At 55.1% G+C, this 25,515-nt stretch overlaps 6 protein-coding genes across 6 annotated transcripts; 1 reads left to right on the top strand and 5 right to left on the bottom strand.

Moving 5' to 3' along the window:
- Window positions 1-510: 510 nt before the first annotated feature.
- Window positions 511-2,579, top strand: B0T26DRAFT_650620 (iron transport multicopper oxidase FET3; the record flags this gene model as incomplete). Its single annotated transcript, XM_060438195.1, is given in 7 exon segments — window positions 511-944; window positions 1,004-1,035; window positions 1,112-1,425; window positions 1,482-1,644; window positions 1,664-1,674; window positions 1,744-1,965; window positions 2,019-2,579. The coding sequence occupies 7 exon segments, from the start codon at window positions 511-513 to the stop codon at window positions 2,577-2,579; spliced, it is 1,737 nt and encodes a 578-aa protein (XP_060293720.1).
- A 415-nt stretch (window positions 2,580-2,994) lies between these two features.
- B0T26DRAFT_714180 (uncharacterized protein) lies at window positions 2,995-4,541 on the bottom strand. The gene is made up of 2 exons (XM_060442173.1): window positions 3,686-4,541; window positions 2,995-3,553 (listed from the first exon to the last, which is right to left on the bottom strand). Exons 1-2 carry the CDS (start codon window positions 4,107-4,109, stop codon window positions 3,384-3,386), a joined length of 594 nt encoding a protein of 197 aa, XP_060293719.1. The 5' UTR covers window positions 4,110-4,541; the 3' UTR covers window positions 2,995-3,383.
- A 2,381-nt stretch (window positions 4,542-6,922) lies between these two features.
- B0T26DRAFT_596869 (S-adenosyl-L-methionine-dependent methyltransferase) lies at window positions 6,923-7,660 on the bottom strand (the record flags this gene model as incomplete). Its single annotated transcript, XM_060435628.1, has 1 exon — window positions 6,923-7,660. A coding segment is annotated over one exon (738 nt), but the record flags the coding sequence as incomplete, so codon positions are not given.
- Window positions 7,661-8,439: 779 nt separating this feature from the next.
- Window positions 8,440-9,991, bottom strand: B0T26DRAFT_752631 (uncharacterized protein; the record flags this gene model as incomplete). Its single annotated transcript, XM_060445546.1, has 4 exons — window positions 8,440-8,987; window positions 9,053-9,120; window positions 9,179-9,644; window positions 9,760-9,991. 4 exons carry the CDS (start codon window positions 9,989-9,991, stop codon window positions 8,440-8,442), a joined length of 1,314 nt encoding a protein of 437 aa, XP_060293717.1.
- Window positions 9,992-14,206: 4,215 nt separating this feature from the next.
- Window positions 14,207-15,823, bottom strand: B0T26DRAFT_648687 (uncharacterized protein; the record flags this gene model as incomplete). Its single annotated transcript, XM_060438017.1, has 4 exons — window positions 14,207-14,724; window positions 14,804-14,868; window positions 14,948-15,435; window positions 15,539-15,823. The coding sequence occupies 4 exons, from the start codon at window positions 15,821-15,823 to the stop codon at window positions 14,207-14,209; spliced, it is 1,356 nt and encodes a 451-aa protein (XP_060293716.1).
- Window positions 15,824-21,593: 5,770 nt separating this feature from the next.
- On the bottom strand, window positions 21,594-23,582 carry B0T26DRAFT_649057 (general substrate transporter; the record flags this gene model as incomplete). Its single annotated transcript, XM_060438054.1, has 6 exons — window positions 21,594-21,730; window positions 21,791-22,354; window positions 22,416-22,464; window positions 22,527-23,091; window positions 23,169-23,412; window positions 23,534-23,582. The coding sequence occupies 6 exons, from the start codon at window positions 23,580-23,582 to the stop codon at window positions 21,594-21,596; spliced, it is 1,608 nt and encodes a 535-aa protein (XP_060293715.1).
- Window positions 23,583-25,515: the final 1,933 nt, after the last annotated feature.

Raw genomic sequence — 25,515 nt, 5'->3', positions numbered from 1 at the left:
GTCGCCTCTAGCCGCCTGCAAAAGTTCCAGCGGCCCGCGTTTAGGAATTCTAGGATCTACACGTCTAGCTCAAACAATATAATCGCCATAGCTCCTCCCGGACCCCCACCTCCCATTTCAACCAGCTCCACGTCCTCGAGCAGAACTTCTTCCACTAGCAGCACCAGCCGGTCCTCGTCTAGCACTTCGTCCAGCAGAAGTAGCTCCACTTCTTCGACAAGCTCAAGATCGTCATCATCATCGACTTCGAGGTCGTCTTCGTCCAGCAGGTCATCGTCTTCGACGAGCAGAACCAGCTCCACTTCCAGCTCTAGGTCGTCATCCTCGTCTTCGAGTTCGAGGACGTCTTTAAGCAGCAGCAGCAGGTCGTCCTCAAGCAGCAGCAGCAGCATGTCGTCTTCAAGCAGCAGCAGGTCGTCTTCAAGCAGCAGCAGCAGGTCGTCTTCAAGCAGCAGCAACAGGTCGTCTTCAACCTCGAGCACGAGAAGCAGTTCCTCATCATAGTCCCGGATGAGCTCATCGTCGTCAACATCTCGGGGATCATCGACATCTTCCAGCAGTTCAAGGACCTCTACCCTCAGCACCTCGACCAGATCCACCCTCTTCCCCTCGGCGACAGGCACCGTCAAGGTACCCAAGCCCATCCTGGGTACCTTCAACTGGAACATCACGTGGGTGCGGGCGGCGCCAGACGGGTTTGCGCGCCCTTTTGTCGGCATCAACGGTCAGTGGCCCTGCGCGCCCCTCCTCGTCAACCTCGGCGACCAGGTCAAGATCAACGTCGTCAACTCGCTCGGCAACGAGAGCACCGCCATCCACTTCCATGGCATTTTCCAGGAAAATACAACGTATGCCGACGGGCCAGCCATGGTCACGCAGTGTCCCATACAGCCGGGTGCGTCCTTCGTCTACCAGTTCAAGGTCTTGCAGCCTGGGACATATTGGTATGTTTTCCGGTCTCGATGCCGCTGATTGCCTCATCGCTTACGGACATTGCTCGCAGGTACCATGTCCACATTGGCGGACAATACATTGGTAGGCGCTTCCCGCTTCAGTCCCATCCGACCCCTGTCGAGCTTCTGTCAGCCACTAACAACTTCCCTTTGAACAGACGGCTTCCGCGGCCCGCTCATTGTCAACGACGTCAAAGCGCCGTACGGCATCCCGGACGCCGAGATTGCCGTGACGCTGTCGGACCTATACCACACCGAGGCGCCCTTCCTGGTACATCAGTACCTGTCTTCGGACAACACGGACTCCACGGGCGGCGCAGAGCCCTTTCCCAACTCCGGCCTGATCAACGAGGCGCAAAATGTCGAGTTCAGTATTGTGCCGGGCAAGACGTACCTGTTCCGCATCATCAACATGGGCGCCGTGACAGCGCAGTACTTGGAGTTTGACCAGCATGACATGACCATTGTCGAGGTGAGTGTCTGCGGGCTTATTGCCGTATTCCTGCTCCGCTGACTCCAACTTCGTAGGTGGACGGTGTCTACACGCAGCCCCTGACCGTCAGCCAACTGTTCGTGGGCGTCGCCCAGCGCTACAGCGTCCTCGTCAAGGCCAAGCCGACTGCGAGCCAGAACTTTGCGATAGTGGCCTCGATGAACTCGCAAATGTTTGCCATCTCGGCGACGCCACCTGGTCAGCAGGCATCGGCAAGTTACCTACTCGGTCCTCACTCCTTGGCGGCGTTCTGTGATAATTAAGCAGCGGCGGGTGCTAACTAATCCATGATCCAAGACTGCCGGCTGGCTCGTCTACGACCCGGCCAAGCCGCTCCCGCAGCCCTTCGACCTGCCGTCCAGAATCAAGCCGTGGGACGACACGCAGCTGGTGCTATATGACGTGATGCCCCTTTTGACGAACCCAATCACTTGCGTGTTCCTCACGGCCGACTTCGGAACCAACAGCTGGGGATCAACCAGAGCCTTTTTCAACGGCGTCACCTATCTCGCGCAAAAGGTAAGACGCTCTGACTCTCTGCTTCGATCCGGCTCGCCTAACTCGCTCGGCAGATCCCCACGCTGTACACGGCGCTGACGGCACCGGCCGACGTGGTCAAGAACCCGGCCATCTACGGCCAAAACTCCAACACGTTCGTGTTCCCCTTCGATGCCGTCGTCGAGATCAACATCAACAACCACGACGACCGGGCGCACCCGTTCCACCTGCACGGGCACAACTTCCAGGTGGTCAGCCGGGCCGACGGCGGCACAAACTTCCCGGGGCTGTACAGCGAGCCGGCGGTCCCGATGCGGCGCGACACGGTGATCGTGTACGCGGGCACGTCGGCGACGCTGCGGTTCGTGGCGAGCAACCCGGGCATCAACCTGTTCCACTGCCACACCGAGTGGCATGTCGAGGCCGGGCTGACGGCGACCTTTGTTGAGGCCCCCGACGTGCTGCAGGCCCGCGCCCCCTACATCCCTGTCAGCCACCGCAACGTGTGCGACGCCCAGGGCATCAAGCGCAAGGGCAACGCCGCCGGGAACGCCAAGAACTGGCTCGACTTGACCGGCGCCCCGACCGAGTCCGACCCCGGCTACTGGGGCGCCCTCGTGCACCCGCCCGCTTGAGTCCGGGTGGCGGCCTGGTTTGTTTTCTGCTTCTCGCCTGTCGTCTCCACTGCGCCAACTTTGTAATATGGTAATAATGCTATACATGTCCGCATGCCCGGTTGATGGTTAATAAAGGTTAGACGTGCAAATACCATCCGCTCCACGTATATCAAATCATGGCCCATGCTCAGAAATCCACACTCTGCGGCTTTGTTTGACTTGTCGACGTGTTTGCGAAAATAACTACAATAGACACGTGGTTGGATAATTAGAGTTATGGCTCCCAATTCCCAGCACGCCGGAATCAATACTACTATGGAGAATAGAGAAAGGACCCAGACGGTCAAGGCTCTAGGCCAAGCCTTTATTGACAACGCTTGTCCGGCCCCAATTTGGATCGAACTTGCGGGTAGGTCGACGATCAAATGAAAGAAAATTTAATTTCCGCGCTTAAAATAAAGGGGTATCATGGGTACAGGTCCAATCTGTATGGATCACACACACACACACACACACACACGCGCGCGCGCACACGTAATCCGATCACACAATGAAACCCCGTGCCGGGTCTAGAAGCCTCCGGAAACAGCTTCCGTACCGCCGATCCCCGAAATGATCCGAAAATAAAACGCCGCCCCAATCCCCGTTCCCCAACAAAAAGAGAAAAGCGAGAGAAAAAAAGAAGAAAAAGCGAGAAAAAAAAAAGAAAAAAAAAACTGGCATTATAATCTCGCGTTCCAGACGCGCGAAGTTGGTTCTCCGATTGCTTTTCCGACCCAGACCGACAAAGGAAAAACTCCAACCCAGACCCGACCCTCGCATTCAGTGCCGGAGGGTAGTCGGGCTATGCAGCAAGCGCTGTATCCAGCCGCGCTTGGTTCCCTGCGAGGCGGCCTCGCCCTCATTTTCCAGGAATCGTTCGAGCTCGCGCTTGGACTCCTCGGGCAACTGGTCGATGCTGTCGTTCAACAGGTCGAGGCAGGTCCTAGACGCTGTGTTGATGCGAGCGCATGTCAGTCCAAGAATCCTTTGATAGCCGCGTCGCCAAATTCGATTCTTGTAATTTTTCGCCCATGGCGCAAAAGAGGATTTGGAACTAATGGTTGCCAGCAGGGGGGACTCACGAATCAATCTCTCGTCATCAACGCCGGCGTCGAGAGCAGCGCGCATGCGCGCAGAGTTGTAGCAGCCAAACATGCGCTGGATGGCGAGCATGCGCCGCCACAGCGTCCTGGAGTCGACGCCGTCGCCGTTGTTGCCGGCGTCGGGGGGCTCGCCGCCGTCAAGCCCGTCGAGGCTGCTTGCCGCCAGGCTGTTGCGCCAGCTGGGCGGCGGTGTTGTTCGGGCCTGGCCTTGGGGTGCGCCGGCGGGCCGGGTGCGCCACTGCTGGGCGGCGTGTGGGGCTGCGGAGCTGTCGACGGGGCACGGCGTGATGGCCAGGTCGTTGTTGTCGCTTAGCGAGGATGTCGAGCTCCGCCCGCTGCCCGGCCGGCCGTAGACGGCATGTTGACCGCTGCGGACCGGGTTGTCGGTCAGTGACATGGCCATTTTCCGCCCCGGCTGCCGTGCGTGTTATCCCTTCAAAAAGCACCTTGTGGTGCGCCTCCCGTTCCTAGGCGATATGTCGACCTCGGCTTATTTAGTAAATAGTGTCAAGCGTTGCAAAGCGTGGGGTCGATGTGCAATTGTTCGGCCCAGGTAGGAAAAGTGGGGTTCAAGTTGGATGACCACATCGGAAAGGGGCTCGAGAGAGGGGCGTGGAAATGCAGATTGAGGATCGCATTGACGGTATTTAAGTGGCAGGATGCAAAGTAATTTGTCTCGAGCCTCGTATGGTTCCCACTCACACCCGACAGCAAGCGCAGCGACTCGGGAAAGTTAGGCTTTCGGCCGACAGACGGACACGTCAAAGACGGACGCAACAACGTTGGCGAGTTCCGGTGATGTGATGTGATCTCGATGCCAAGCGGGCCGTGTGGGTCACGAGAGTGGAGATGGCCCCACTTGCAGCCCGGCCGCCCCAGAAAACCTTGAAAATGCAACTTCGGGATTTGCTGCAGCTGCCAGCCGGCATTTCATCCTCGTGCGCTTGCGAATTTACTACTGGACGCAAACGCTGAAAGGCCAAGGAAGCTCCGTTGGAGCCATTTTTCGTCTTGTTGGCCCTAGTGGTGGACAGGCCGCTTGCCATTTAACTTCCGAGCTCCAAGCTTTGGCTCCCACCCAGCTCGGTACCTTGGGCGCATACGGTGCATACATACAGTAAGTATGTACTGTACACATACATACCTGCGGTAGCGTCTCACTGGACGTCGGGCGCTGACGGTTAGCCCGCCCCTGGGCAGCGACCAGCTCATCAGTCCACCGCTCTTCACACAAGATCTGCATCCCGTTTCACGCAAGATATCGCATGCCACGACTGACGGTGATGTGATTTAACGAGCGCCCTCCCCATGACCTCATTACACCCCCCCAGTCGCCCAGCCAAGGGGACCAAGAGCAACCCTCCCACCGAGCCACTCTAAAACTTTCCGCCCTCCCTTCAAGACCTTCAGGAACAAGGCGGATCACCCGCCCTCAGTAAGCTTTACGCTGGTCTGCCTCATAACCTTGCCCGTGCATTTAATGGCATGTGTCTGGGGTGTGTACCCTTTCGCAGCCGAAAACCTCGTGGCTCTCCCGTCGCTTATCAGTAGAAGAGGTGCCGTTGAAGCAAATGTCTGAGACTCCGTGGGGCGTTGCAACCCGCTGCCAAACCGCCGTTGCTTGTGATCACGTCGTACGCCGATAACGGCCAGGGCCGACGCTTGCTGATGCCAGATTGGAAGCGACTGCACCTTGCCCAGAATAGCCCCGAAAAGTAAATCGACTCCGAAGTTTAGTGGCATCGGAACAAGCGGCACTGCCGGGCCAGCAGCGGCCGCCACCCGGCCAAGATGCGGGGGCGCCAATAACGGCGCCCAGGAATTCCCAACCCAGAGGCGCGTTAGTCACGCCATCCCATTCCCATCTGCGTATCATCAGTAAGCCGCCTGGCGTTTGGCTGCGTTCTCTACCGGAAGCACGGAGTGTATACGAAGCAGCTGGGGCTTCATATCCAGCGTCAAAGCCCGCGGTGCACGTCCTGGCGCAAAGAAGTCGCACTGCTGCTCTGGCTTGGAGAATGTTTTGCAGGTAATTCCAGGTCCAGGTTAGCCAACTACCGTCATTGCCGGTTTGCATCTGTTGGTGCCGCGGCAGTTGGCAGGCGGAACTGTGAACGGGTGTATCGGATACGACGCTGGGTGCTTTTCGCAACACATTCGGCTCGGGTCACCAAAACCAGCCGTGTTGGCCCTAGTTAACATCCGATCTGCTTCCGCGACTCGGAACGATTGATTGGTTTGCACTTATCGAGAATTTCGATCCCTTTTCCTTTTTTCCCGTGTTGTTCGAGGCGGGCATCTGCGACCCAAAACGAAAGCCACTTGTGGCCATAGCGACAATTTTCAAGCCCCCCCCCCAAAGAAACTTTCCGACGACAGGAAGTCGATAGAAATGACTACCGAGGCCTCCCGGTTGCGCATCGGCTGTGGGTCTACTCTTTGCATCTATGAGCTGCTTATCACGTAATTGCCAGTCTCTGCAGACGGCTTGCATCGCTTTCGCGTTCCTTTCGACTAACGGGGCATAGGTACCTTAACTTACTTGCTGAACCACTCGGGTTCCCCCTTCTAAACCGCGACGCGTCACGCCTTGGTAGCCCGGCGCACAGGCGCCGGGATTGGAGGCCACTTGTGCCCCATGGAACCCGCCCGCCAAGCAACCGCATCGTCCGGACAGTATGTACATTGAGAGCCGCTGAGGGCCGCTGAGGCTGCAAATCGGCACAAAGGAGAAAGAGAGAAAGAAAGAAAGAAAGAAAGAAAGAAAGAAAGAAAGAAAGAAAGAAAGAAAGAAAGAAAGAAAGAAAGAAAGAAAGAAAGAAAAAAAAAGAAAACCTACAATTCGACTACTCAGTCATTTGCTTCAATTTACTATATTCATCAGCAGCATACTAATTGCGAAGAATTCCACGATTTTCGTCAAGCGACCGGGAATTGCAGCTGACAATTGTCGACGGCAAATCGTTCGAAGATGCGCGCTAGTTTCTATACAGCCTTTGGTCAATTAGCTGCCCTCTCTACCTGCTCTGACCCTCTCTAACCCTTTTACTTTCTCGTTACACATCAATCTGCCGGCTACTTGCACGATGTCTAATCTTCCGGGCAAGAGCACCGCTACAGCTTGTCAACAGCAGGCTCCTTCTTGGTAGCACGTACAAGCAAAAAGGTGGGCTTAATCGTCTCGTTCTTGTGCTCGTTCGCCCATTCAGGATAGGCCTCGAGCTCGGCGCTGGTCGGGTACCACTCGTTGAACCCCGTGAGCTCGAAGCCGGCGTCGAGCAGCATGTTGACATAGGTGGCGACGGTGCGGTGCTGCTTCCGCACTCCGTCGGCCAGCCAGTTCGTAACCCGCAGCCCTTCGGACTGGTAGCTGTCCAGCGGCCACACCCTGCGGGTTTGCGGCGCCGCCACCGTGTGGGTCCCGGACCGAGGCGGCGCCGGGATCTCCACCACGCCCGGTGCCGACGGGGCCGTGAAGATCGGGTGCTCCACCGAGAACACAAAGACGCCGCCGGCCCGGAGCACGCGGTGCACATGCGCGACAAGACGCGGCAGGTTCTCGAGGTAGTGCAGCGCCAGCGCGCTGAACACGACATCGAGTGTGTTGTTGCCCGCGCCTGGCAGGAGTTGCTGCAGCTGCGCGTCGGACCCATCGAGATCGGCGCGCTCGAACATAACGCCGCGGTACTGGCCGGCGTCTGTCATGAGCCGCGCCTGGCCTAGCATGTTTTCGGATAGGTCGACGGCGCGGACTTCGACCGCGCCGTGGTCGTGCATCCAGCGGCTGTACCATCCAAACCCGCAGCCGAGGTCCAGGACCCGTGCGCCTCCCAGATCAGGGAAAAACGACTGGAGCCGGGGCCATTCCGGAGCACCCTGCAGCCCCTCGCGCGAGCGCAGCAGCTTTGAGTAGTTGGTGAAGAACCCGGGGGTGTCGTAGATGTTTTGTGGCATTTTGTGTCTGATCCGAGGTACTTGACCGAGACTGCCTCGAGTCGATACCCCTTTGGCGCGACTGATCCATGGCCTTGCTGAACAATTGCACACTATATCATATGAGTATTTGGACCCTCTGATTCCGGATCTTTCTCGGCTCTTGGCTGCCGGCATGAGTCACCGGGCTCAAAGTCGAGCACCCACTTGCATCCCGGGCTTGAAGGCCGACGACATTATTGGCTCGTCCGCGGTCCGCACTTCGCACGCCATTGAAACCGCGGTTGACGCAAAGGGAGGCTTAAAGGCCCGAATGTCCTCGATATTCTTCTCCAAAACGACTGAAACGGGCTTCATTAATCTTTCCCTCGATATTTGCTACCCTAGGTAGTCAATTCACGACGGTTGCAGTGCAGCTCTTGGCCTTTTCCGGGGAGGACTCATAAACCCTCAGCCGCTCCGAAAGGGCCACCGAGCCAGCCAATTGATGAGAATGCAATTCCGATAGTAGAATGTAACTGTTTGTGCGCAGCAAATCGGCTGGCCCGCCTCGGGTTGGATCAGATACGAACACACGCTCTGGCTGAGGATTTCGGATTCCGGCAAGCAAGGGCCAATATGCTCATAGACTGGTGAGTGAGCTTCTTTTGGCCAGCAAGGTAATTAGCAGGCAGTTTTTGTGTCATGATCTGATCATCGTTTCTATTGTCCGATCTAATATAGCAAGTGATAATACAGGTACAGGGCAAAAAAAAAGAAAAGGCCAAATTCAACAGACGACTAGACAAGAGTTTGTACACTTAAACATGGTTCCTGACATCTTTCCTGCTTGCCCCATTTGTCACCTCGGTAGTGACCTCTGTTATGACTTGAATTCGGCCGTGATCCTGGGTATCCCAGGCCTCGGTCCTCCCGCCAGTAACGCGAAGCTGGCTAGAAGGCAGGCCAGGATAGCCATCGTGAAACTCCCGGGGTGCGCTGCCGTGATCTTCAAGCCGGACATGCATGTCAGTGGTAGCTGAGACCGCCGCCGTTTGGTACGGGTCGTCGTGCAACGACGCATTGGCGCTGGAATTGGCCCGCCCTTTCCCATCCTGTGTATACGCAGGAGTGAGTTCGAGAGTGTCGTCGTCCGGGCGAGCGGCAGCCTTTCTCGGCCGCGATCCGCCTGCTGAAGCCGAAATAGTCAAGGTATGCCGGCTGACTGACTCGACGGCTTTCTGGAAGCCGTCCTTCAGCCATTGCGGCGCAAAGTGAGAAACCAGGGGCCGCATTGACGACAAGCAGTTGGCCGTGATGTAGCAAGACGACTCGACGACGGACCAGCCGCAGAGAAGCACAGACGCCCCTGTCCATATTTAGTGGTCAGCTCCCTGAGGAAATGGATGAAGTATTTCCGGCGGTATAACTCACATGTCCTGTCATCAAATGCCGAGTTGCTGAAGAATATCGTCGCGCGCACAACAGACGCAACGACACCACTACAGCTCGGTGAGCAGCCACACTCGCAACAGACATGTCCTGGACACAAGAACTCACAGACTAGCCACTAAGAAGACCAGGACAAGAGCCAGCCTCTTGGCCGTGGGCATGGATAGGCCCCAGATGGTGCGCAGCGGGAGGGCCATGATGAACAAGTCGAGCACGACCCCCGGGATGCTCTGGGCGTGGTAGAAGGCCTGGACATCGATGCAACGGCCGCCGGGAATTGACCGGTCCCACCAGAAGGCGATCGGCCGGCACTGAAAGCACACGGTCACCATCATGGACAGCCACGTGGCGGCGACGAACCCGAACAGGGCCAGCGACGCCGTCCGCATCGGCCCGTGCGCCCACTTGAAGACGCGCAGGTATAGGCACAGGATGGACATCTTGGGCAGAGCCACGGCCGTGAAGTAGACAAACTCAAAGGCCAGCAGCACCTTGGCCCACCCGACGAGCGCGCTCGGGTTGCGGAGCTCGAGCGCCTCGACGTGCTGCCCGACGCCACCGATCTGAACCATGGCTGTGGACTGTTAGCATGACCCTCTGAGTATGTGTTCGTCGAGATGTCGAAGTACGACCAGAGCGGTTGGCGGCAACTGTCAATGCCAGAACTGGGGGAAGGGGTGCCGTCTTACTTATTCCCAGAGCACACAGGGCAAGGTTGAAGATATAGGCGGCGAGGATCAGGAAGTCATCGAGGCCGAAGCTTGCGGGCCGTAGAGTACGGGCATAGAACCGGAGCGGCACCACCACGCTGGTGATGACGGCAAAGCTGATGGATATGCCGACCAGGGCGCCGCCCCTTGTCTCGTTGAGAAAGTCGTCCGGGAGCTGCGCTGCTGCTCGCTTTGATGCGGCCTCGGCCATGACGGCATAGATACCAGGCATAGCTCACCGGGGCTGGGTGGTGGTCTTGGAGACTGGCGTCTGCTGTGTAAGGGGAAGTCAGAACAAAGATGGGTTTGTCGTCCCACGGTTGCTTCTTGCTTCACGTTGCCAACACAAGGCCGAAGTTGGAGCTGGTGGGCGGATTCGATGCGAACGTTGACTACTTCTACTTTTCAGACAGTGAACGCGTACCCTCGTCCAACCACCATCCCCCGGATCGGCGGGTTACATGACATAATACGGACTTCTCAAATGAGAACCGCATCTCCTGCCGTGGCAGCAGCCAAATAATCTTAATCGGCAGGAGAAGCCAAGCCTCTATCTCAACTGCCGATCGACATCTGTAAGCGTGGCGCCCTCTGGCTGCGGCGTGGGAGGGGTGTGAGACTTGCTCTATGGATACGACCTTTGGCGGTGGGTTTAGGTTGCAATGCGCCCGTCGCAGCACCGGCTCCGATGTAGAGGGCTGAACCTCCAGCCTCCAGGCAGACTCCGGCCGAAGGTGTACATCCCTGGATGGCCAGCCAGCCAACCCTAGGTACACGGCAAACCCCGAAGGCCTTCTTCATGGCCAAGTCGAATTAAGCTTCCATGGGGGAGGCATGGAAGGCCCCCCGCAGCTGCAGCGACTTTTTCTCTGTGGGTTCCTACATAGGTGCCCTTCGATCTGTCATCAAATCCCCGATCACTTTTGCCACGGTCTTGCAGGCGGACGAATGAGATGGCCCCCTTTCAGTCGCTTCAGCTCGATGAATAAGCGGCTTCACACCCTCTTCGGCCCTGTCCATCTCAGCTCCAGGCCTGAAAAAGGCGCAAGGCAGCATTTTATGTAATTCGAGCATCTCGCGGGCTGCTAGGCGCCTGCATTAAATACCTGATTGCTGCACACGGGTAGGCAGAGAGGAAGATGGGTGTGCAAGTGTCGATCGCGACATACGGCAAAGTCCGGTCAGCTAATTATGTCGATGTTTTCGATTAATTAGTGGGTGTATATGGTGATTGTTTCACACGCCGCCGGGTGCTTGGATATGCACATATATAACGTGTGTGATAAGCGAGATGAACAGACAAGCGAGTTGAACAATTTCCACAACCTCACCACAACTACCCTCAATTACACAACCACAACACTAGGAAATAACAATAACTGAATCGGAAACAGATGAATCAGACGATTCTGCAGCCTCCTTGCACGTACGTGCATTATGGCCAGGCTTGCCGCATACGCCACAGCATCGAATCTTCGTACGAGACCCCCCTGCACCACCACCATTTTGTCGTGTTTCCTGGACCAACTGCCCACCCACAGCCTTCTGATCCAGTAGATCCTGTGCCTCTTGTACAGTAAGTGATCCTCCAAGCCGAACACGTGTTTTCTTGGCTCTCCGTCGCTTACTAAGCCCCTCATTGGCCTTCCGAAGTGCTGAGACCTCTGTACGCAAAAGAGCCACCTCGTGCATCATAGCCATCGTACCTTTAGCTAATCGATCCACAGCAGTCAGCATTGGTGTTGGAGAGCTGCCCTGATGGTTGGAAATTCGAGTTTTGATGAACGCTGACTGTGAGGCAGCCTCTCTCGGGTTTTGTGGCGTTTGGGAGACCCAAGGTAGCGATGTAGTTGGGCTTGTAGCTGGGGGTGTTGGAGTCCGAATACGCACATCCAGCTTGGATATCACCCTCTCTGGATCGTACGGCACAAGGCCGGCTCCAGCAAACCCCCCCTGGATATTACTTTCCGTAACCGAAGCAAAAAACGCCTCTCTAAACCCACAAAGAAACTCCAGCTTGCTAATATGTGTGATGTTCATCCGCATCAGCTGCTCAATCTGACAGCCGTACGCCTTCTTCAACAGCCCAAAGCAACCAACATCCAATGGCTGAAGTAGGTGTGAAGAGTGCGGAGGCATACAGAGTGTGATGATGTTGTGCTCCCGGCAGTAAGTCTCGAATTCTTCGGAGTGGTGGCTATCGTGGCCGTCGAGAATTAACAGTCGGTATATTCCCTTCGTACGAGATGCTGTGTGGAAATCGAAGTGCCGAATCCAATCCATGCCTTTCTCATTAGTAGTCCAGCCATTGTCGGTTGTTGCGATACGCCAGGTACCCGGAAGGTTGCACTCTTGATACCAGTTAGCAAGGTGATATTGCCCAGCTAAGATAATGAATGGTGGGATAGTCCAGCCTAGAGCATTCACTCCTTGGATGACTGTAGCCCACTCTCGATTACCAGGCTGGGCTTGCTTAGCCCTACCACGGCCATCAGAGGTAGTAACTACCATAGCGGGGATGATAATGCCCATCATAAAGCCGGTCTCGTCGAAATTGTACAAATCTTCGTCAAGGATACCGTACTTGGCCTTCGTGTTGTGCACAAGCGCAAACCACTCGCGAATAACTTTTGGATCTTCGCATTTGGCCCTCTGGTAGTCGTATTTACGCGTAAAACGCGTCCGAAGTTCTGGCTGGCGCTTGACGAAGTTGTGAGCCCAGCGTGTACCGACAGAGGGCGCGTCGCGTTCGCGTAGCAATCGATTGGCCATATCTTCTACGTACGAAAGCCGGGGATGAAATGCGCGCGCACATAGCTCAATGATGTACTGAACAATCGTTTTCTCTTCCAAATCCGTAAGCTTACGCGAATTGGCTGGAGTATCACGTCGTGCAGGTTTGCCGTCGCGTCGGTTGCGTATAGTATTTACCGTGACTTGATATGTTGTTGCTGCAGCTCGAATACTGAGTTTTGGGTCGTTTTGAATAGCCCTGAGAGCCAAATTCACCCTAGCTTCGTATGAAGGAAGAGACATTTGAGTTTGTTGAGGAATTTGGTGTTTTGTAGAGAGGAGGCGCGTCGCGTCAAAAGTGTTCAACTCGCTTGTCTGTTCATCTCGCTTATCACACACGTTATATATTTGTCCCAGAAAAGATGGTGAAGTCTCTGAAAACGAACGGGTCTTGACAGTCCTCCCCCAAACTCAACCATAGTCAAGTCGATTTCATAGTCTTGGTAAAGAGGCAGTATCCAACATTGTATCAGGGCCGGCTGTCCGTGTAACCCGGGGTGACGCCGTAACAATCGTATTCTGCCAGCATGGAAATGGAAAAGCAACTCGAAATCTGGATGGCTCCAGGATCCGCCAGGGTAAATTGGCCAGAAAATGAGAGAACCGAGAACCTCGGTGGGCGACGAAATCAATCCAACGAGTGTTGTCTGACAGATTTTCCATCCTCTCATCTCCCAGGCTAATAATTATGACCTCCTTCCCCGGCCTTGGAAACGATCTCTTAGCAATAGAGTTCCATGATCAGCCTGCGTCAAGCCGAAGTAAAGAACATTTGGAACGCTCTGGAACGCAGATGCATCAATGGGATAGGCTATCGGGATTGTTAGGGTGGAAATCGGGAAGTATGAGACCAAGGCATTGACAAGATTGTCTGGAAGTGCCGGTAGGCTAGGCACCTAGGTAGTTATTTCGTTCGAGGGTGGCAAGCGACTATTTCCGTCCGAGGAAGTTGTGTTTAATCACAAATTCAACAAGGTGGGAATGGAACAAGGCCAAAAAAAAAGGGAGCTGCGGCGCCTCAAACGGACGATCCAACAAATTCCGAACGAGTTTGTGCCACCCCTGTGTAAAGAAGGAGTGGCATGCTTCTTTGGTCTAGTTGGGCGGGACTCAGGAGTCAGTTGGCTAATTCTAGTTCATTCCATTGTCGCAAGCAATTCCCGCCGGCTATTGAACAAGTAGGCATTGGATCCACGGGATATATACAGCTGAGATATGGATAACTAATATTTATACAGTTGTGAATTGGTATCTCGCTAACTGTGCTCAACAGACGTCCGCCAACGCCATGACCCCATTCAAACCGTTATCCCCAACACCCATAGTTACAAGTGCGCTTGCCACGCCAGCCATATCATACCGCCCCATTCCACCATCATCGTACAGACATGCAAAACTCTCATGTTCATCCCAGCATTACTCATTAAACACCCCAAAATCATGACCGAGTCTCATGGCGCCCCACATTTGGTTGGGGTTGGTTGGCATCCAGGTTGCAGTGCGTATTGTGCAAAGCCGACCGACATTACTGTTTTCTCTCTCCAACCAATAGAAAAAGAACGGGAAATCGGACGAGATGAAAAAGACAAGAGCAAAGGAAGCGCCAAGACAAACAAACAAGAGGAGAACCCCGCTACCGTGCGTGGTTCGGCAGAGTTCTCAGCTCGTGCACGTTCCCAGCGTCGCTAGAATCCCGACCACGGCCGCGGTACTCGACGGCATACTCCTGGGTGCGGACTATCCTGACGTTCTTGCGGCTGCCTGAGGGCGAGGACGAGTCTTCGTTACCGCTGCTGGCGGCGTCCTCGTGGACGATGGGCAGGATGTGCTTCTCGCTGCTGTCGTCGGCGCTCAGCGGTGGGCTGAGCGGCGGCTTGGCTGCGGCCAACGAGATGGCGGGGGCGGAAAAGACCAGGCCGGAGCGCGGGCGAGTGCTGCTGCTGGTGTGGCTGTTGCTGGCGCCACTGCCGCCAGTGCCGCTCATGACCTTCCTCTTGTAGTAGTAGTTCTCGTTGTTAGAAAGGGCGCCGGACCGGGCGATGGTGCGCTCGCGCACCTCGCGCACGAAGACGCGCAGGATCGGGATGCACGCTGCCATGATGGTGGTCGCAATCTCGGCCGCGGCCCACACAAGAAGCTCGCACCCGTCGTCTAGCAAGTCGAAGCATGTTAGCGGCGTTGAAAGACTAGGAGGGGGGTTGCAGAAGCAAGTGGGACAGTAGGGACGTACAGCTGAAATTCGAAGTGCCCAGGGTCAAGATCATGTGTGACTTGACAAAGGCAGTCGCACCAGCGCTGTGGCAACAGGTAATCAGCTCATGTCACACTTGGGATGGCGCCTAGAACAGGACGAGTTCGGCAGAATGGGACTCACAAGACTCCCATGCTCATAGCAATACCGACACCGATCTTCTCCTTCTTCTGCATCTGCAGGCTCCACACAAGGCGCCACGGCAACAGGGCAAGGATGATATCGCAGACGCCCGAGAAGCAGCCGGCAAAGACGCCATAGACATTGACGGGGTGGCTGCCCCAGCAAGTTCCCGGCGTGCTAGGCAGCCACGTCTTGGAGATGGGCGTGCATTGGACCCAGACAAAGAGGGCTTCGAGGAAGAAGATGATGTTCATCGAGACGATGATGCACCATATGAAAGCCTTGGTCTTGCCCTCGGTGAGGCGCAGCAGGGTAATGGCAAATGAAGTCTTTGACCAGACGACAGCGAACATGCCGAACGTGGCCCCAATGTTCTGACCCTCGAGGCCGATGAGGGGGAAGTTCCTCGGGTCAATGTCGCACGGGTATCGACCAAAGCCGAGGTCGACAGCCCGCTGAGACATGGCGCCATCAATGACGAAGCATACCTAGATGTGATAGTCATCGTCAGTGTTTGTGTCCCCGGGCACGAAAGCTAGCGTGCGATTAGGTAGTTGAGGCGGGGATCAGTACCCAACTGAGGAACAAGACCCAATCGTCCCACCATAGCTTCCGCAGCCTCCATATCTTGCAGTAGATGCGTAGAGCTAAGAACAATGTTGACAGAGCCACGAGCGACCAGATGGCGGCGAGACTTCGTTGGCCTTGGTCGGGAATGGGCCCGGATGTCAAACCCGCATACTTGAGGGCGCAGTAGTCGGTCGGCAGTGGCGTCCCTGGTGAAGCCCCGAAAGGTGCGTTAGTAGACACGGCGCCGGTTGATGTTGTCGGTGCGGCGTCCGCACGTGGGAATAAGAGCGCCGCAAGGTGGTCCATGGTTCCCGGGATGCTTTCGGGTCGATTAAATTAATAATGGGATGGAAGATAAGAGACAAGGTGGATTGTGCGCGGTATAAAAATAACGAGTCCTCGATGGCAAAAGATCTGGACAGCGTCGGGCAAGTAGGCCGGAAGGATGAGATAGGATAGGTAGATATATCACTCCATGTTTGGCGATGTAGACATATCATGTCGGCCCCCCTCTCCCCCGCCAAGGGACCAAGGGTTCAGAAACCACACCAAGATGGGAAATGAACGATATACGCGTCTAGTGGGAGGAGACGTTTGTGAGGGAGGAGGGGGATGGAGGGGGACCATGCAGTCTAATGCCGCCAGGTGCCATGGATGTGTCTTCCATACATATCCGAACCTTCAGTTGCCAGGTACCTCGCTACCTTGGTTGAGGGATGAAGTAGGGGTCGCACAGCAGTCGAAGCCACCGGCTTGCAGAAGAAGGGGGCTTAAGCCATGTGGTTCATCTGCAATAGCCTCGAGCAGTACTAGACGTGTGCAGAGTGGATGGCCTCTGCTCTAGCACTGTCTGGGCGGCCCCCGTGTTACACGGCAACTCGGGCCTCTGTGTATGATATTGCTTGGCTAATCGATCCTGCAAGCACAGCTGCGGCGTTGCGGCGCCGGCCGGCATGGCCTGGCTAGCCAGGGGCAGGATAGACGGAGCACATCATTTCTCGTCCGGCAAGATTGATGACAGGAGGAAACACCTAGCCGACCTGGCGCGTCTATCATGATGGCGTTGCTCCCCCGGGGCCGGCGCCCGGGCCCGGGGGGCTTGGGGGTGGGGTTGGTTTTCGCGCCTAACTTGGTGGAGTTGGCGTTTGTAGCAGAGGGGGGAGGGGAAAAGACGTCTATTTTCTGGGCGGAGCAGGGTGTGCTGGTGGTGGTGTCCTGACTGGGGAAGGAGGCTGGCTGGCGTGGCAGCAGCTTGGTCATTTTTACTCAAGAAACTATCACATAGGTGATGCGACGAAAACGACATCGCGGCCGCTCATTAGCAAACTTGGATGGGCGCTGTGATGGGCGAATGAAGACTGCTGCATCTTTGTGAAGAAACGCACCCTCTGCAGCGTCGAACCACAAACCCCTCCAGCCAGGTCGGCCGGGGTTCGCCCGAAGTGCAGATGCGTGGGAGCAATGTTGATAGCACGACAGGTAATTGGGGTAAGATACATGTACATGTACGTACATAATGTTCATACAAACACTGTATGCACTCCGTAGTAAGTTCTCGCTAGAAAACTCGCCTGCAAGATTGCACCCTTCCTGGATCGAGATAATTAGCTGACCCTCGCTGAATGCAGCCTGGTGGGGAATTCACGGCCGAACTTCAATAAGCAGACAGACAGCCTGAGCCGGTGCAGAGCATGGATGATGTGCGCCTCTTCCTCCTGCTTGCCGGCTCACTCTCGGCCGGGACACGTATCCATGATTGCACCTGCAAAACATGTTTGCCAGTGGCGTAGCGTTGTGCAGTTGCTCTGCGGCTGTTACCGCCGCGGCAAACATGTCGGGCTCGACCTGGCTCAACTGGAAAACACTGCCGGCCAAGGCAAGGGAGAAACGAGATGCATCGCTCTGGTCCGTAATAGGTACAGCTTCGTAGGGGTTAGTATGGCTAGGCGGGCGCACTAGGGCCTGCAGACCCCCCGGGAACGCAGCGAAACTACCTGATTTTGTCCATTTTTATTGCCTCCGCGCACTTGGCAGCGGTGCCAACCGGGTCCAGGTCGGTTTTTGTGCACAGCGGTGCCGTTTTTACGCCGGGTGGGTGCCATGTGGGAGCAATACGGGATGGCTGACAGGCTAGCACGGCCGCCTTGGTTAATTTGCGGTCCCGAGGTTTTGGTCGTCCCGCGATCAGAGCGAGGCAGAGAGGCCATTTCCGGGGAAGAAAGACAGTTCGGAAGAGCTTGCGAGCCGCGCTGACGGTGGAATGGCTGGAATGGAGGGTGGATGGCGGCGCGCGAATTTCTTGTTCCCCAGGCCTGCATCCTCTTTCCACCTCAGTGCCCGCGGCAGGCAAACTGGAGGCAGGAGGCAGGCAGCCAAGCAGCCGTTGGGCAGGCACCAAGCCAGCCCCCAAACTCTGCCGAAGCGAGAGACAGAGAGGAAGGAGAAACAGAGCCTGCCGAAACTTATCGCATCCCGCCGTGTTTGCAGCCAGACGACATATTCCAAGGTAATGTATGGACGAATAATGTATGGACGAAGCACTCCGTAGTTGGTGGCTCATCCAACATCTGTGCGGGTTTTTGGTTCCGATCAGTGCCCAGGGGCTCAAATGTTTCGTCTGATCGCGCGTCTGATCGCGCGTCTGATCAGTCATTTTTTTATTCCACGCATTCCACGCCTTCCACGTGTGGCAGTGGGGTCAGATCTCGTCCGTCATCTTCTACAGGGTGCTCATCGTCTAGGCGTTGCAGGAGCGCTGGATTGCTCGCAGGAGCCCTTGTCTAGGCGGGGCTTGGCTCAATGGGCTTGGCAAGAGCGGCGGCTGGCGGGTCGCTGGGCTGAAGGAAGCTCACATCATTCACCGAACTCTACTGTTACGATTGCGCTTGCCCCCGCACTCCAGTCGATTCCATTGCCTAACACAGAGATTCCGTACCTGCCCGTCGAGGTCGAAAAGGAATTGGGGGCGGAGAGATGCTGTTCGCTGAATTTGTCTTCTTTTCCCTTCGCGGAGATCATCTTATCAAAAGAGCAACGGAGTAGGTGCAGGCCTTCTCCCCCGCTACTACCCAAGTTCAGGTAATCCCAAACATGGAAGACGTGGCGTCTTGCTTCCCCGGTTTCCACACACAGTGTACATGGAGTATTGTGTGTGCCTGGAGCTAATGACAGAAGCCCGGACCTTCTAGAAACCCCCTCCTTTCAGTCTGAGCCAGAATGCCGTTTGGGCGGACATGCGTTACACAGGACAGCCACGTGCCTTGGGATTACTGTCAAAGCGCAGATGGTCCCAGTTACCCTACTAAGTACACTTTCCCTTCCTCACAACCCCCAATACGTAATACACGTATGTAATGTACTGTACGTGGTAGCAACCCTGGCCCTGGTTTGGCTAGCTTGCCCAGCAATCCACGGGGACTACGTCGTGTCCCAACCAATCCCAGGCTCACAAGCCACGATAAGAAGCAGGCACGGGCCACCAGTCGGCGAAATCGGCCACTAACGCCAACATCCAGACTGGGCTCAGAAAGAAGTCTGAAGGTGGCACAGAACATTAATGGAACACAGTCCGGCCCTGTTCTGATGCCAATCTACCCCCTCGTCCCCCAAGAAATCCAAGAAACACGACGATTTGTGGCTGCGATGCTGGTTCCTGGCACAGATCACACTACCGAAACGCGGCACCCAAACACCCGAGGCCTGCCTGAACGGGCTTGTAAATCCGCGAGTCGAGGCCACCTTCCCGTCGAGCATGTGCGTGACAATGCGTCTCTGTCCGCAGTACCATACATTCAGACACTTCGGGAGCCCATTGCACGTCAGCCTTTTGAAGCAATTCGAGTCAATGCGCAGAGTCGTTCGGGGAGAAAGATTCTGGAACATGGCGCTGAGGGGCTTACCAGACTGGTCTACTATTTGGGCCAGCACGTCCCCCCTTTTGCTGTTAAGTAATTCTCATGTTAGACACCGAGTTGAGCACCTCGCCGACCAAAAAGCTCATTACGTGATACTTACGGACGTTTAAGCCGTAGTTCTGTGAACCAGGTTGACGGGAGGCACGGGGTTGGAGCTCCCTACCCACCTCGCGCGATGTCGGCTTGCGCCTCCCGCGCTTGTTTAACTAGCCTTCAATTTCAATATGAGAATTTATCAGTCTAGCCGCTTAAATTGCCGTTGGGTCGCATTAGCCTCGGGATAGACGAGCGCCAAAGGGAAAGAAATCGCCAACAAGGTTCGCCAAAGATAGAACGCGGACGACAAAGAGCGGGCCAATCCTCGGCCCGCCTCCTTGGGGCTTGATCCATGGAGTCATGGAGCAGACTACAGTAAGCTTCAAGGGACAGTAGTGGCGCCCGACTTCCCCTGGCTGGGGCTGGCTGCAGCTCCTCCTCAACACCAAACTAGACGCATGTGGAGACTGGGCCCCCAAAAAGGAGACTACAAGGTTTTGGACCCCAACCGACGCCAAGGGTGCTCAAAAAGGCTTTCCCTGACTCTTCGTCTACCTTTCCTACTTACGATTTCGCAATAATTACCTACCTGCGCCTTTAAGCTCCAATCAGCGAGGCACTTTTGCAAACGCCTCCTGGTTTCCCCGCAAGCAAATGGCAGCGGCGCCCGGCACACCACTCTGAGTTTATCTTGGCTCACAGCGTCACACCCGCGTCCCCTGTTCTCCTGCAAGATACGTCGTTGAATCCCGAAAATTTGCAGGGAAAAGGAAAACAATAACTATGAGGGGTGCGGCCGCGCAAAATGAGGAGGCGGTGTTAACCTCACCGCGAAGTAGGCAGTTGCTCTCCGCCTATCCTTTCTGAATCCGGGGGAGCGCAGAAAGAGAGGACACCCACCCCCCTTGTGCCGTTGCCACGAAACCAGCCAACTGTAGTTAGGCGGGTGGACAGCCAGCCTTGGGAATGCCGACGGAGCACAGAACAGAGAGAGGCCCCCTCATCCCACTAGCCGCCATCACCAAAGCAGCCAAGTGTAGCCCGGCAGGCAGAGCTCTCGAAATGCCAGCGGCGAGGTGACAGCCCATGTACTGATTTTGATGTCGCGCCACTACCACCAGACCGGAGACCCCTGAGTCTTGGCCCACCACCCAAGAGGAGACAATATTACGGCTAACATCTAGGAGGATCAAATGCACCGAGTACGGAAGACAAGATTCCCAGCCATTGACTCACAGGTTTCAGTCAGGGGATGTTCGCTAAGTCACTGAGCAAGGTAGGCAAGTACCGTACCCCCTTGAGGACGCTTCCTGAGTACCAAGGAACAAAGCTTAAAGGGGGTATCAACACCATTTGAGTGGCAGCCATACCAACCACCTTTGCTCCGCTCCATATCAAAGCTCAGTGAGTGGATTTTTTGACCCTCCACTTCGCGATAATAGCTAGAATATGCCCTATACCTCCAGGCCTGCTTGTTTGGTCACTATGCTGAGGAACGCCGACGGCTGGTTTGAAAGGTTTCCCTAAGTCCAAGCCCATATGTGAGTAGTCTGAGGGGGTATGTAGAATTTAACAGCAAGCTTTGCGCCTAGCGATCCCTAGCAACACAGGTTTGACATTCTCCGATGCCAGCTAGAAGAGCCCAGAGTTCAAACCACCATTATCAAGAGATCGGTGGTGATAATGGGAAGCCGATCATAAGGATCAGTCAGCATGAAGCCTTGATTGAAATTATGAACCAATCACGGTGATCCGTCGGAAGTAATAGAGCTATTACCTCATTTCCTTCTTGAGGCTGGAGGATGGGCAAATAAGAAGATAGACATATTACGAGACGAACACAATGCGTTAAATTATGAATGATATCATCATAGCAGCTATGACTTAAACAAATTTTCAAACCATACTCCATAATCCCGAACCCATGATGCACATGTGCAATTTCGGTGACCACTGTCCCATCCATGCGTTGAAAATCCGACATCCCCCTAGCCCTGTGCTGTAAAAAGATGCATTCCCATGCAGAGACTGCTCCGAGTAGGGGCCATAGGTTGTGCCACACCAATCTGCCCACACGAGCTCGAAACGCCAAATTTCAAGCCAAAACGTGAAAAGAAATTGCAGATTTAGGGGTTGACTGTCTCTTTGTGCTCTTGGTAGCCAACCTTCTCCTCGGACATCGGTATTTCGTTCCGCTCTTGCCTGAGAACCAGATTACGTGTGTTCCTCGTTTTCCAGGCAGGGGTGCCAATGTACTTGACGGCTATTGTCATATCTTAGTCAGAACAACTACTTGCAGAAAGAAAGGCCAGCATGAACTTACATCCAGGCTTCGAGTCATCGAAAATCTCCTCCACCTCTTCGAGGGGCTTGTTGGCGGTCTCAGGGAACATGAAAAAGACATGAAGGAACATGGCAGCGCAGAAGGTGGCGAACAAGACGTAGGTCCGCCACGTAATGGTCGCGAATGCGGGAGGGACAAAGTAAGCGAGCGCAAAGTTGAATGCCCAGTTCGCAGAGGTGCAAAGGGCCACGGCCTTGCCACGGAGGCGTAACGGGTAAAGCTCAGGAGGGTAGGTCCACGACACGGGGCCCCAGGTGGGTGCGAACGAGGCAACAAAGAGATATGTTGATGCGATAATCGCTTTGGCAGGTGCTCCAGTAATTGACATGGACTCGGCCGTCGAAGTAAACTCGCCGTGTCGCGCAGGTCGCGAGTAGGTAGCAAATAGACTAGCATTGACGCACAGCCAAAGGCACATGAAGAATGCGCCGACGAGAAGAGTTGGGCGGCGCCCCCAACGATCCATCCAGAGAAGGGCTGGCACCGTCATAATGACGTTGATAACGAATTGGATGCCGCTCGGGAGCAGGACTGCATTGCCACCTTTGTGAACCAGTCAGCAAAAGAACAACTGTTAAAGGGCGGGACAGACAGATAGACTAACTTCCTTCAGCTAGCCCTGCCATGGTGAAGACGTAGGTGATATAGTACATCTAATCAAGCGACGAGTCAGCAAGGGGTATCGAAGTCGAGGGCTTGAAGAGATGTTACTTACCATGACATTCATGCCAGTCAATTGCGACCAGATCTGCGTAAAGACGCCGATAGAGGTCCGATTGACCATTTTGGGCGTGAACAGCTCGAAATAGCTGACATCGGCATTGGCGCGCTCGAATTCCACCACCTCGCGGATCTCGTCAATCTCTCGATGCACCCAAGGAGAGTTAGGGTCCCCTTGGCCGTGAACAAGAGTCAACACTTCATTCGCCTCCTCCCAGCGGTCATTCTTCGCAAGCCACCGTGGTGACTCGGGCAGAAAGCAGAGGCCCAGCAAAAGCAACGCGGCTGGAACTGCTTGAAGACCCCATGGCAACCTGAATGTTGCGTTTCCGTCGAGGAAGGAGCTGCCGTAGCAGATGAAGAACATGATCAGGATGCCCCAAGTGATTGCCCATTGCTGAAACCCAACGAGGCGGCCACGCTTGGAAGGGGGAGCAAGCTCGGAGATGTAGACGGGAACTTGGGCAGAGCATATTCCGACCGAGAACCCGTTGATGATCCGACCTACAACTAGCATGGGGATATTGACCGACGCGCAAACGATGATGGAGCCGATAATCCTAGGGAGCCGTTAGCCCCAGCCCACTCATCGCCTGCCTCGACTGTTCCTCTCCACTTGTTGGACTCCAGCACTGACCAGACCAAAGAGCCCATCTGGATTGATTTTTTGCGCCCGAAAGTATCAGAGACAATGCCTGAGATCAAGGCTCCGAGCCACGAGCCCCCGGGCATGGCAGCCGTAATTCCACCCTGGACATCGTCCGTAGGTCCCATGCATTGGCCCTTTTCGTTGAAGCCCTGTTGGTTGAACTGGCACAGGTATGGCTGCGTCGAAATCACTGCCGACATGCTGCTGATATCGAAGCCAAAAAGGCCACCGCCTGTGCATCCGAGCCAGTGTCAGTATAGCCATCGTGGTGTTGCGACTTGAAGAGAGGTAATTTTAGGAGGCGGTGGGTCCGCCTCGACAACAGCCCGGGAAAAGATCTTCCGCACACTTACCAATGACGGCGATGGCCGCGATAAAATAGATATTTCCGATCTTGTACATGGCAGTCGCGCCACGGTAGTTATGGGAGATTCGAAGTAGGTGATGCCCCTAGGTGAGTGTGATTGGGTGCAAGGATAGGAGACGGAGGGGAGGAAATAGACGCAGGATGAACGTGGTTAGGAGCAGAGAGAGCTGAAGAGAGATGGAAGTAAAAAAGCGAGCTTGGTTATTTGTAAATGGGCAAGTTGGAAGGTGCGAAGGGGATAGTTAGCGGAACAAGAAAAGTGAAAACTAACTTGCATCAAGTACTAATTATGGAAGGAAGGCTCTACTCATCCCACGCGGGGGCGGGCCGCAAGTCTGTACAAATAAGTGAGCTACACCCGGCCTGTGCTAACACGTAAATCGGCACAAATCATGTCTTCAGTCATCGCCAGAATCTGATCCGGCTTCCAGGGTGTCGGCAGATCATTTGGGCGGAAATCGAGTCCAGGAAATCCCAGTCAAGGTCACACTGTCTTAGCATTGAGAACTGGTGGCACCAAATACGATGCTGCTTTCATTTATGTCTCGCATTGGAGGGCGGATCAGACACCGAGTTTCCCAGAATGGCGGGCCGGGCAAGCCGCACCCGGCGTTCGGAGAACGGCCTAGCATCATAGCCACGGTCTAGGCTTAGAAGACACCAAAATGCTTCTATCTGAAGCCGTACCTAATTCGTCAAACCAACAAGCGTGTTCACGTCCTGTGCTTGGGCCCCGAGCCTGACATGAGCCTGATGTCTGAGTGTGCATGTTTAGAGCTAGGCGCCATCGTCCCGCCTACTTGCAGGTGACGAGGGCTGGTCTGCTTGCTTGGCCAAAAGTTTGTATTTTCTTCAAGTTTGCTTCCTCTTCTGCGATACTTGAGCAGTGTCTCACCTGTTGCATCGGCAGTTCATAAATACCGAAGGAATGTACCTACCTAAGCAGCGCATGTCTCTTTACTTGGTTGCAGTGTAAAGTCCCGCGCGGGTCGTTACTCGCTCTGCGTAACGGCCAGAATTTGGGTGCGCAGATAAGGCGTCGAACCACAGCCCCTGTGGGTATCTGCCACAAAGTTTCCCGACGCAGGCGTACAGTACAGTGCCATTTCGGGCCCGAGGAATGCTGCAAGCCTCAGCCATCAAGCGCAAGGCACCGATTTATTTCGATGAAGGCCTTGTTGGTCAGGGGTATGTGGGGAGCCCACCATGATTGGTCACAGGCTAATGAAAAAAAAATCTCATATTCACATTTCTGGCGCAGGGTTATGACGTCACGCCAGCCGCCTACATCGTGTGAATCGTCTCGATGGAACTTCTCTAAATCCAGGGTAAGGTGTGGTGGTTCTCAAACGCAAGAGATGCTATGGGTCTCAAGAGAACAGTACGAAGTTCGCAGTTTTCGGCGAGCTTGCCGACTTAGACCGGTCCGACGGGTTTGGCCGTCTCGTACTGTAGTTCTGTGGGTATCAGTGATCCGGCTGATAACACACTGGGAGTGGAGCACAAAGCCTGAAACTCGGTATTACACTTCACCAAGTCCAGGATGAACCAACCGCGAACCCGTAAGAAGTATGAGAGGAAGCCTTGGTAGCGTTTCTAGATTTCTAGACTGTACGTGGTTGGTGAGTGTCCCTGATAACGGCTTCGGGCGCCAAGAATCGTGAATGGCAGCAAACATGGATCCGCGGCACGTCACGAGTCGGAGCGGAAACGGAAACACGGAAAGTTGTGGTTGTGACCGGGTGTTATCTCTGGGCCAAAAATAAACGGACGGGCTACTTGTAGGGCAGCAATAGCTACGCGCCCACGGCATCCCGACTGGAATGATAGGATCGGGCGGGGTCTGTCGCTTCTGGTCAAGCGGAGAGCAGGATGTCAAGTGCCTACCATGCCGGATTATTATCCACCCCCCGGGCGGAACCGAAATGGGTTTGCAACGCCGGAACACGTATATCTGCCATACTAGAT

Source organism: Lasiosphaeria miniovina, assembly GCF_030549165.1.
Source record: "Lasiosphaeria miniovina strain SMH2392-1A chromosome Unknown B0T26scaffold_5, whole genome shotgun sequence".
In the NCBI taxonomy this organism is placed as follows: Eukaryota; Fungi; Ascomycota; class Sordariomycetes; order Sordariales; family Lasiosphaeriaceae; genus Lasiosphaeria; species Lasiosphaeria miniovina.
The sequence above is the reverse complement of the archived record's forward strand: the minus strand, read 5'-3'. Positions and strand labels throughout refer to the sequence as shown.